This window comes from Biomphalaria glabrata, chromosome 1 (genome assembly GCF_947242115.1).
Source record: "Biomphalaria glabrata chromosome 1, xgBioGlab47.1, whole genome shotgun sequence".
Lineage (NCBI taxonomy): Eukaryota > Metazoa > Mollusca > Gastropoda > Planorbidae > Biomphalaria > Biomphalaria glabrata.
The window spans coordinates 21,467,061-21,479,843 of NC_074711.1; the positions used below are offsets into that span (position 1 = coordinate 21,467,061).

At 32.5% G+C, this 12,783-nt stretch overlaps 2 protein-coding genes across 5 annotated transcripts in view; one reads left to right on the forward strand and one right to left on the reverse strand.

Moving 5' to 3' along the window:
• LOC106074110 (28S ribosomal protein S11, mitochondrial-like) overlaps window positions 1–12,783 on the forward strand; it is a 320,632-nt gene that overhangs the window by 4,952 nt on the left and 302,897 nt on the right. The gene's annotated exons all lie outside the window — the stretch shown is intronic.
• Window positions 2,324–12,783, reverse strand: part of LOC106071184 (CREB-regulated transcription coactivator 1-like) — a 28,209-nt gene continuing 17,749 nt past the window's right edge. For 3 of the 4 annotated variants that reach the window (XM_013231231.2, XM_013231230.2, XM_013231226.2), the window contains 4 exons: window positions 11,673–11,888; window positions 11,363–11,506; window positions 11,046–11,262; window positions 2,324–7,178 (listed from right to left, as the gene is read on the reverse strand). In XM_013231231.2, the coding sequence (XP_013086685.1) occupies window positions 6,958–7,178; window positions 11,046–11,262; window positions 11,363–11,506; window positions 11,673–11,888 (798 nt within the window). In that variant the 3' untranslated portion in view covers window positions 2,324–6,957. The remainder of the gene's footprint in view (window positions 7,179–11,045; window positions 11,263–11,362; window positions 11,507–11,672; window positions 11,889–12,783) is intronic. The other variant, XM_013231229.2, reaches the window with a different exon arrangement.

A 12,783-nucleotide genomic window follows, 5' to 3' on the forward strand; every position in this document is an offset into this window, starting at 1 on the left:
AGTCGTAGGCCCTACACATTTCTCTTCCACTAGAGCTGCACACGTCTTACATCGTCTGTATCGAGTGTAATGGCTCACTCACGACTGACTTTCACATTAACTTTCAGGCTTATATAGAGTCCCTAATCGCTCCTCCAAAGTTGCACAAACACTGCTAGTATCGTCTGGAACAACACGTGAGGAAACGTCACATCCTGTCTTTGTTTTTACATGTAGATTCCAGAGAACACCTGCTGCAGTGTCATCAAGCCGGGGTCACACGTACTGACCTCTGTCACTGTTCATTAGTAACTGCCCCCCTTCTTAGATCTGTTTGTCCCCTGGAACAACACGTGAGGACACGCCACATCCTGTCTTTGTTTATACGCGTAAATTCCAGAGAACACTGGCTGCTGGGGTCACACGTTGACCTCTACCTATCACTGTTCATTTGTAACAATATATTATTTCTTTTAGACAAAGCAAGATATGACGATTTTTAAAATGTGTGACATTTTGCCCTGTGTCAACTTACTCCCGGTGTGGGGCAAGATGTCACAACCATAACCCAACCACGTTTCTGTTGTATAACTCTGATAAATAAAGAGATAAAGTTATAATTTCATTTGCTCTAGTTGTTGTCATATAATTTCATTTGCTCTAGTTGTTGTCTGAATGTTCAAGTTACAACATGCTAAGTTTGGTGAGAATCAATACATTCTAAATATATTTAAAACATCAAAATTTGAAAATTGTGACAACTAGCTCCACCTTCCCCTACCGGTATATGAAACAAAGCCATTTCCTGTTAGTTTCTATTGAGACAATGTCTCAAAAATCCTAGATCGAATTAATTCATGTCTGTTGATTTAAATCATCTATGTCCTATGTACATTAAAATAGATTGATTAACTAGATCTTTCTAGATTGTGTATCTGAAAATTGCAAAATAATAATTATGAGACGAGAGTACTCTTACTGTTGATGTTTAATTACTAGATCTAGTGCTAAACATTAAATTTTATGTTACATAGGTTAGGGTTGAAAAAAAACAACAACTTTACTTCTTATAACTACTTTACAAAACAACGCCTTGTTTCAACTTTTTCATATTTTTTTTTTTTTTTTGTAGTGTTAAAAGATGTCCAGTCTAGATATAATATATATCTATATAAGTCTATGGTGTGTACTTTAGGATGCATTGTAATGACGTTGTTGAAAGCAATATTCTCGAAAAAACAACTGAGCATACCGGTAGCCTTATTTGTTACCCGTCCAGTGATCTACGTGTGTCCCACTTTCGTACCCAAATATTTTGGGTCACCTTACATAAATGAAATATGCACTAAAACGAAAATGGATTATTTTTTATGCATATTTTTTTCCTCAAATCATTTTTAATTTGCCTTACGTTATATTGTATTTATTTCTGCTTCCTTATGGACATGGCCTCAAACTTGGCCAATAGCATCAAAATGATAGATATAGATTATAGAGTCTATTTTTTTTTCAAGAGAGAGAGAGCGTAAAATGTGCATAAGTCTACTATTCTGTTCCAATGTCATTTCTCTACATTCAAAAGAAGTAGAATTACTGTTTACAATTGATACTAAATCCTTTTTTAGAAGACACATTGCCAAAATAAGTGTACTTTGGGGAACTTAGCATTTTTTCCCCTCTAGGGCTGAAGCATATGGACTAAAGAAATATTTGCAGTGTTGTACATTGCTTGCTTTAGGATTAAAGTATGAAAAAAAAAAAAAAAAGGGTAAAACTAACCAAAGTGTAATATCTAGAATTTAAAAGCTGAAAAGTGAGTTAGGCTTCATATATTGGAGGATGCTTTAAAATTTAAAAAGGGGGGGGGGCACTGTAATAATAAAAAAAAAACAGGACAGTGTGAAAATGGGTATGGGGGAGGGAGGGTCAGCCAAGAGTTAATTTAAAAATTCGATATCCAATTAAGAAGCCAAAGAAAATGTGATTTGAAAAACAAAACCCTATTCACTTATGATCTACTAATACATGTACAATGGGTATGAATGTAATAGAAGTCATAGTTGAAGACAACAAATAAATAAAATGATAGTAAGACCTTTTTTTTCTTCCATTTATTATTTTGTATGTCCAATATATTGAAAATGATTCATGGTTAACACCACAGGGAACTCACAACAGGTGGTCAACATCATAAACAATACTTGTATCTTTTTTTTGCGTATTTTTTTTTTTTTTTGTAATGTGTTTACAACTTAGAACTTCGAATGTAACAACAAAATAGTGATTACAACCAGTTTCAGACAAGAAAATGAATGAAGAATTCAAAATAAGACAACAAAGAAACTTGTAGCCTGTTGTTTTGTTTTTAATGAAAAGCGGTGCTTATAATACACAAAATTGCATTAAAAATTTTTCAAGGAAATTGTGATCTTCTTTATATATATATATATATAGAGAGAGAGAGACTAAGAACAATATTACCTCATCCATTTGAGCAAAATTTGGGGATCAAAGTTGAAGGAGGAAAAAGGAATCAGCAATATTCATCCATGAATTGGAAAAACAAAACACTGCCATTCCTGTACACATACACACAATATGTGCTCATAGGAATTCATTGTACACCAGTTAAAGCATACATTGTTCTTTGTCCAAACTTCTTTTTTCCACAACATATTATGCTAACATTTCATTCACTTCATTATACACAAGGTCAAAGTTTAAACAAAAAAATTCAAAATTTTCCTCAGCTTGTTCTAACAAAAGTAAAGCACCTCTCACCCCACATGTGATGTTACTTGACATCAAAACATTTATCCATGTGCTACTTGTGAAATAAACCTTAATTTGTGTACAGCAATGTCATGTTAGGAACTCAAAATCAGTATGGGATGCTATTGGAATGTTAATTTCAGAATTTTTTTTTACTAAATGCAATTAGTTAACAATCCAAAAAGACCGGTTTAAAGTCAAGAAACAAAAATGCTGAACTAACTTCCTTACATGAATAAATGAGCAATAGTAGATGTAAAATAGCCCTTTCATAAACTGAATAAAATATGGTGACATCTTTTGAAAGCATGTATGTCAATGAAGAACTCACCTAATTAAATTTTTGTTTACTTAAATAGTTCAGATCTGCTTCCAAAGTCTTATATGCTATTTAGGTCAAGACAAAACTTGAAAGGCCAACATGTCTGTAATGCACACTGCATTGGGAAGCCAATTGTTTTCTACAGCAAAACTTTCAGCACTGCTCAAGTCAACATCTAGATTTATTATTTGTCCCCCTCAAAGTGACCATGGGACCTATCTATCTTTGATTCATTTATAGTTCTCTCTGCAACTTGGGGTTCAAATAAGTAAATAAATTTATGTTGTAACCTTTCGTTAGCTTGAAACTTTTAGTAATTTCTATCACTAGCCTTTTTATTTGCAGTAAAAAATCTATTTGTAGAAGTAAAAAGTAGAATCATAATAGTACTTGCATAAACTGCATTATATAAATAATATTTACAGTTAGTCTTCAAACACAGCCAAGGTGCTATCAAATTACTAAGTTGCTTAAAAGTGAATGATTTAGGTCAACATCCTGTCACCTTTTGGAGTAAGTCATTAAAATGAATACCCTTCAATATACTTCTCTAGCAACTTACGTAATAGAGGATTTTCTTTACAAGACAAGTATTTAACTTATAATCATGCTGAATGTTATGAATCCATGATTTTGAACTAAGAAAATTTATAAATACAATTTTAAATATTTTTCTCTATTTAAAAAAATTTGCTTGAAAAAAAAAAAAAACAAGTCAAAATCCCCAGAAAAAAAAAAGTATAAATAAACTGAGATCACAGATTTTATGTCAATTTTTTTATGTGTAATAAATCTATTACAACTGTTTGACATGGTACAAACAACTTTAGTTAGAATAGAAAAAAACCACAGAAAATAATAAAACACAAGTTGCACCAGTGGTTCACAGTAACAATGTAACTTAGTTACATTATCTGACATTTACTATGTATCTCTTGAAAAAGACTCTAAAAAAGAATTAAAGTTGAATTAGAATAAACAAATACAAATACTGCAGTATATTAAGTTTGTGCTCTTCAGTTACATAGATGAAAAATAGAAATTTTTCTTCTGGTGACAACAGCTTTAGTTTTCCAGTCCTGGTATCAGTAGAACATTTCTTTCCCTATAAAACTATGAGGAATAGCACACCTAACTAACCAGCCAATAAGTTTATAGTTCAGCTTTAAACAAAACAAACATTTGGCATACATTTTAGAATCATAAGATTATTAAAAAAAAAAAGGTTTTTAGAACAGTATAAAAATAATCTATGAAATTTAAATCTACATTTTAAAAAATTATATTACAATAATTATTAAGATTGTGAATGCAATTAAGGCACAAAAACAGTACTTAAAAAGGTTCAATTTCAACTATTTTAGCATAAACCAGAAAAAGGTTTCAAATAAAGTAAATTGTTAAGCCATTTCTAATAATTTAAATAAGATCCCAACTGTACATTAAAAAAAGGGAAATGTATCTTTGCAATAGGATTTACCTAACAATAAAGATCAGCTTGGTGAAATGGTGTAAAAGCTGGTACAAAAAGAAAAAACAAAGTGAGAAACTGTGTAACACCTTTTTACTTGGGAAATACTGACAACTTACCATGAAGTAATATAAGTTTATAACACTAAATACATTAGAAGCAAAAGATGATATACTGTCTGATAATTACTTACCTGAAATCCTTCTTATAAAGCATTATATTTTTTTTAAGAAAAGAATATAAAGGCCATAAAATTTATCTTCCAATCCTAATTTATATGTGCTACAGTTAACAATATGCACATATATAAATGTAAACACAATAAAAGGAAAAGACATTTTAGTGCTAACTTTTATCTTTCATCAATTTCACATTGCACTTGGTAGAGATACTAAAATTTGCCTAAGTAACTTCTTCCCATCCTCAACAATACACGAGTTAGTTCAGTTCAACAAGACCAGCTCAGCTTCTTGATAGTTGTCAACATTTAGTAGATTTACATAAACATTGGCACACAATTATAACAAATTAATAGTTCACAACTACTAATTATTGGCACTACTGAATAAAAAAAAAAGCTAAATCCATGCTCATATTTTCGGATGAATGTTGATTAAAACTATTTCTAAGCACTGAAGTAAACAGACTAGTTGCATGCATCTTCAAACAAAATTTTTTTTGGTGTGTACACATTCACTTTGCACAGTAACATTGGTGCTTCTTCAAATTCTGTCAAAGAAATGTGACTAATTCACTAGATGTTTATAGAACAATTCAATCTCCAACATTATGCTTCAAGTCCAAGTTCTTCTTGTGATATTATTTGTTTTTCCCTAGGAAAAAAAAATTGTTTTGTCAACACCAAGTAATCAGGTGTGTTTGCCTAACACTATAAATGATGACAAAACCTGGGGACAATATTTAAAATGACAAACCATACAATTTTAAATTGATGGCTTCAGCGTTAGCACATGAGCTAAATCAACAACAAAGAAAGATACACCAAAGAAACAAAATAGTTGACTGACAGTCAAGATACTGTACAAAAATCTAAACTAAGTCAATTGCTTAGTGACTACAACTGGACACAATGAGCTGTGTTTTGTTCACTATTGAGAAAGGCTGTCAGAATGTACAGTGCTAAAAAGAATTTGTCTCTTTACATACGATACAAAATGTACAATGATAGTTTTGCATCAGTCTATCTCTCGGCTAAACTTCCTACTGTTGCAGCCAGTGCTTGATTTGTAATACGGGATTGAAAGGATATCTACAAGCCAAATATAATTTAAAAAAAAAACAACTAATTGACCACATCTTGAGATAACATCAATATAAAAACATTTATAACATAAAGATGCAGTGTTAAAATGATAAAAAAGAAATCTTGGAAGTAAATTATTTCATCTCTTTAATGTTAATATTTTGTCTCAAGTTAAAGGGGAAGAAAACATAACTGTAATATAAACTTGTCTATATTAATTTTTTCCCTATAAACCAGGACGGATGAATGATCAAGAGCTAACTATCATGTCCACTAATGTATATTTAAAATGATTTTTTTTTTATGAATTAGTGGGAAATAAGTAAGTGTTTCTCCTTGCCTTTAAAAAAAAATTGTTCTAATCCAATAGGTTTAAAGCTTAAATCCATTAAAAAAACAACATTGTAGCACCAATTAGTAGCTTTTACTACATGGCACCTAAAGTTATAATAAAAAAAAAAAAACAGAACTTTTTTTAACCTATATAGATTAAATTTTAGCTACTAATGCAATAATATATAAAAAGATAAAAAAAAAAAAAAAAAACTTTTAAAATTTGCAACAAAATAACATTTCTTTCTGCCAAATAGACAAAACTATGTTTTTGTAACAAGCAAAAACTAAAATTTGTTAAAGAAATTAAAATAATGTGCCAATGATACTGAATAACTACAATAGATTCCATGTACCTTTGGTGATAGATAATTATCTACAAAATAGTCAATGCATCATTGATCCTGTCCAGTGAAAAACACAGTGAAAAGTGTCTTAAAATTTATCACAATGATGAAATATAGGAAACATGATTTATAAACGAAGCAAATAATTCTTGACGGAGTTAAAACTATTTGCACTTTGTTCTGTTGTGAAGAATCAAGGCCTTGTTCTAAGATTCTTTTCAGTTGTTTCCTTAGAGGACAACCAACCAACCAGGGAGAATACATAAATTGTAGTGAGTGTCAACATAATGACTACATCAAAACAATGCTTGATGAACACATTGTCGGGAGCTTTGTTTGTGCTCTGTTTGACAAACTCCTTCACCCTTGTAACGAACACATGCTTCAACAAAATTGTAGCAGCAAGTAAAATTTTTCAAAGAATTTAAACAATTTGTTATATCCGCAGAAAAGCCACCACTAAATTTTATTATAATCTGTCCAATTTAAATGAGTCCTCAGTTGCTGGGTCAGCCACTAAACTAGCATCAGTCAACATTTGAATCTCTTCAAAGTCTAATGGATCAAGGCCAGCTTTAAAGGCTTCATCATTTGTAAGAAAGTCAGCATCAAAACTATCTGACATGCCAGTAATAGCATTTCCCAAATCTTTGGCGAAATCCAATGGTAATCGACACATATCATCTGCACCTATAGATTAAAAAGAGGAATGATAATTTTGAGTGAGCAAAAGTTATACAAATTTAGTTAAAAGAGTAAGTTAAGCAAGACAATAGTTAAGATGATGTAAGGGAAATTTTTTGGCAAGGGTTAACTAGGTTGTTATGTGGTCAACTGCCATTATTTTATGTTACAAAAACCTAAACAAACTAAAATATAGCAGTTTTGCAGAGCTTTAGTTTAGCAGAAGTATGGGGGTTTGCAGAATACTATTAAAATAGCAAACCAAAATCTTTTTCTTTAAAAAGTATGTTTTAAGTGTAATTGTTGTTTTAGTTATATCAGTTCTCTTATTGTTTATCACATGTGTTCCAGAATATTGACTCTGCATTTCACTTAAGTTTTTTTTATGAGGGCTAGTTCTGGGCTGCCAGGTAAAACCCAACCTCCCCTCACCCCTCTGTTAGCCCTGAATGGGCCAGCTTTCAAACACACATCTGCTCTGTATGTTTTGTTCCCTTTGAGCTTACATGGGCACCTATATCATTGCTGGATGGCCATCTAGAACACATTTCTAGACCTTGTAGACTTTTACAATTTTAGCATATTAAAGTGAAGTGAACATTTTTGTTTTGAAATCTATAGAATATAAGGAATATACATGCCTATTAAGCTAAATCTTGACCTGATCTTAATTTCATTGGGGTTTTTTTTATTGATAAAAGAGATGTCAAAAACAAACACTATCATTTTTTTATTAAAAAAAATAAGGATTGAGTGGGTCTAAAAGTGAATTTAATTTATTAATGGCAAACAACTTTTTCAGTCTTATTCTAGTAATGAAATCCCATGTATTTTGTTTTTATTTAGGGCTACAGTTTGTGGGGGTGACAAACATAATCCATGACCTCTGCAATGATCTAATAAATCTTCATGCTAAATTTCAGCAAGATTTGTCAAAATTTCTATGCATAACATACATACATACAATTTGCATTATATATTAGTAAAATAAAGCACAACAGAAATGTAAAATTAGAGTAGAAATGTGAAAAATATAAAGGTTTCTCTCTATAAAAAAAAACAAGAAGATTTCAAAGACAGCTTGTGTTTTCACACAATCTCATAGGTGGTTCTATGGGTACACTGTTGGTAAGCAATGCAGCTTAAAAGAATTTAAAATAATTCTTTTCATTTATTGATAAATGTCAATAATGACCTACTAAGGTTGTGATTAGTAGCATAATGCACTAATTGCACCTTTAAATAAAAAAAACTTCAGGTGTCCATATAAAAAAGGTCTACAAAAAAGGTGGAATAGCCCTGATTCAAAGACTTCATGAGCTCATCTTAATTATATGGAAACGTGTCAATACCACAAGACTTTAAAGATGCCACAATTGTCCATCTTTACAAGTGAAAAGGAAACCGCCAAATCTGCGACAACCACAGAGGAATATCTCTTCTCTCTATTGCTGGAAAAAATCCTTGCACGCATCCTACTAAATCGGCTCATGCAACACCTAGAACATGATCAACTACCAGAAAGCCAGTGTGGCTTCAGAAAAGAGCGTGGAACCATCGACATGATCATTGCGGCAAGGCAGCTCCAGGAACAAAATGCTGACCTCTTCTCTATATATGTCGACCTAACAAAGGCATTTGACACTGTTAGCAGAGAAGGACTACCAGAAAGCCAGCGTGGCTTCAGAAAAGAGTGTGGAACCATCGACATGGAAGATTATGTCAAAGTATGGTTGTCCACAAAAATGTATAACCATAGTGAGACTATTTCATGATGGCATGACGGCTCGTGTCCAGGAAAGTGGAAAATCATCAGAGCCCCTTGAAGTATCAAACGGGGTAAAACAAGGCTGTGTCCTAGCACCTACACTGTTCAGTATCATGTTCTCTGCTATGCTGACAGATGCATTCAAAGATAGAGAAAACAGCGGAATAAATATAACATACAGATTTGATGGTGGCCTATTTAACCCAAGGCGGCTCAAAGCAAAATCAAAAATAAAATCCGCAGTAATCAGGGACTTGCTATTTGCTGATGACTGTGCCATAAATCCTGCTCTGAAAATGATCTGCAGAGCATCATCAGTGACTTCTCAAGAGCATGCTCAGACTCTGGCATTACCATCAACACAAAAAAGACTTAAGTCTTATATTTGCCTGCTCCAGGGAAAGCCTACTTGGATCTAAGCATCAAGATAAATGGGCAGTGGACAGATTCACATATCTTGGCAGCACACTCTCCAGAAACGGAAAGATCGATAATGAAATCGACCTGCGTATCGCCAAGGCCAGTGCATCCTATGGCAGACTGTCTAAAAACGTCTGGAACAGACGAGGTATCACCACAAACACAAATCTAGGGATCTATCGAGCTATCATCCTCCCTACATTGCTCTATGCCTCAGAAAGGTTGACAGTGTACAGAAAACATGCAAAGAAACTGAACTACTTCCACATGACTTGTCTAAGAAAAATACTGAATGTCTAATAACAAGACAAAATACCAAATACAGAAGTCCTTTGAAGAGCGGGTTTGCAAAGCATCCACACAATCCTGATGCAGTCCCAACAGCGATGGGCAGGACATATCTGCAGAATGGAAGACTGCTGCATCCATACACGACTCTTGTATGGCCAACTAAGCGAAGGAAAGTGCTCGCAAGGTGGTCAAAGAAAGCACTTCAGGGACACACTCAAAGCTTCTCTTAAGGCGTTCAGCATAGACCCAGCCACCTGGGAGACAGAAGCACATGACAGAGCATCATGGTGTCACGCTATGAAAACTGGTGCACAGGTTGCTGAGGAAAAGAGAACAACGCTGGCAGAAGATAAAAGCCAGAGAAGAAAAGCAAGGCCAATGACAACTAGCTCCAGTTGGAATAACCTGCCAAGTGTGCAGCTGAACATTCCGGCTCACATAAGTCTCACCAACCACATGAGGAGGCATAAAACCCCAGTGTAAAGCCCTCAGGCCCCTAGATGACAAAGTGGTCATCACATCGAACCATGACGGACGACTATACATAAACATTAAAAGCCTGACAGATGTGATTATTCCAATCAAATGCACTAAGTCCTTGCATTTCATCAGTCATAATATTGAATGATTATTAACAAATAGATAAAGAAATGGACCGGTTTTCAGTTATTAAGTTAGAGCCATTTGAAGCATTTTATAGTTATTAGAATACTAGTTACCATATCTGTAAATATCTAGTTAAATAATGTAGATTACATTTATGCAATTTATAGATATTTGAAATTATTTTTATGTTGTCATTAACTTTTTTAAAGAAAATATATAATGGAAAATAGGGAGAGGGGGGGGGGGGGGGGAGAGACAGCACTTATATGAAATTAAATAGCAATGCCTCCCATGAATGTTGAACTATTGCTATAGGTTTAGAAAAGACATTCACATTTTCATTTAAAACTCGTATATATATGAATCTTATGTTGATATTTATTTTTTATAACATGATAATAAACGTATTTAAATATTTAATTTCAATGTCGACTTATTGTTATGCTTAAGTGCCAATGATTACTTGAAATTAAGTTAAATTCCTTCTTACTTCATGATTTTTATATATGAAAGTTCTTGGATTTATGACCAGGGTAACAGGAATAAGATATCCATCGAAATGGTCGCAGTTAATTATGAATACAGAAAGAGAAACCAATACAAAAAGTAACAACATTTAGGAAGCAGACAACATGAAAAGGTTTAAAATAAAAAGGTTCATATTTTAATAAAGTAAAAAAACATTATTAAAAATATTAATGTTTTTAAAAGCAGGCCTACATTAAATATTAGTTTGATACAAAAAAAAAATTAAATATAAAAATATAGTCCCAAAAAAATAACCTTACAATCATAAAGCAACTGTTCTGCACCTGTAAGAATGATATCAGGAATTTTGCTGCTGGAATTGGGCGATGTCAATGAGTTTTGCTGATTAAACTGACGATTATTGTTAGAGGAAAAGGTGATTTGGCTATTAAACTGACCACTAGCCATCACATCTATGGGACCAAGGAAATGAGGTTGAAATAAATCATCAGCACTGGACATAGCCAACATGGCTGCCTGAAATGGATAGAGTATTAAAAGATAATGAACGAAAACCTAATGATTGGAGAAATTATTATTTATTTAACTAAATCAAAACCAATTAAAGAAGAAATACCTGAGAGTACTGTAATGCTAGACCAGGCTGCTGAGAAAATACCATGTTTGATCCATTGTTAGAGCTATTACTATAAATTAAATTCAGACCATTAGTAGTCATAACATTAGAGTCCAGTGAAGTTGAGATTACTTGAGGGGGACTCTAGAAAACAAATTATAAAAAAAAGATAAAGTGTAACATATATTTTCTTCATCTCTGTTTTAAAAATTCAATTAAATACTTTTAATAAGTGAAAAATGTGTAAATATTTGAGTAGTTTTACAAAAGACAAAGTCAGTGATGATAATCTGTAAATAAATGTACGCACCATATTAAACTGTTCAAACTGATGCTGCAAGGCATTTGTTTGTTGCTGCTGCTGCTGAATGTAATAAGCATCACTAAAGGATGAGTTGACTGACTGACTGGTAGGTGGAACACCTGGGGACTGAGCTGGGCTGTAGGATGGGGCAGAATGAGGTGAAGTTGGTGACTGGCAATTCGAATCTGATACACCATTGTTGCGGTACTGTGTCATTGATGCCTATAATGTTAGACGTCATTTTATATTATTAGTACTCAATCAATATTATTATTATATTTACCCAGATAAGGTGTGAAACATTTTAATGCTTTCTCTAATACAAGCTTTACATACCGGGTAATTAATTTGAATAATTTAATAATTAATTTTTTAAGTACGGGACATATGAAATGTACATGTATACTTGTGTATTTTAATTAAAAATTTTACAATCAAATCCACATTTTATTGGCATTGTTCTGTTTTAGCATTTCTTTTCTTTTTTTTTTTTTTATCTAAGAATGCCAAAACCAAATGTAACTTCAATTTTGTTTTTGAAAATGGGAACATTGAAAACAAAACCTCTTACCTGCCTTTTAGGCCATTTTAAAATGTAATTTTGTATTTAATTTAAACTTTTTTTTATCCAGATATTTAATTTTGATTAAATTAGCTTTAATTTCTAGTCAGTGTAGATGAAGGGTACTTCTGTATTTGCCTCCCAACCACGTTACCCTTACTAGCCAATAATTTAGGCTCAATTTAGATGCACCAATATCTAAGCTTGATTATCATGGGGGAGCTAGCCTTGGTAGAAAATTATTTCAGAATTTTATCTGCTAGAACTATTTTAGATATATGTGGTTTCCTACTTGTTTCTTTTCTTGGAATTTATACTAGACCTACATGATTTATTCAGCTAGGACTGCTTTATTAAATAGGGCAACTACTTGTACATTTTTACAGTTGTCAAATTAATATATATGCCACAAATAACAATGATGATTGAAGTCTAGGTCAAGTCTTTTACATTAAAGTGTGAATCAGATTATAAGGGATGATAACAGTTGCATTTTTAAGTCCTAGGTGTAAGTCTTTATTTCTAGTAGATGAAGAGCTGAATTGTACTGTTTTT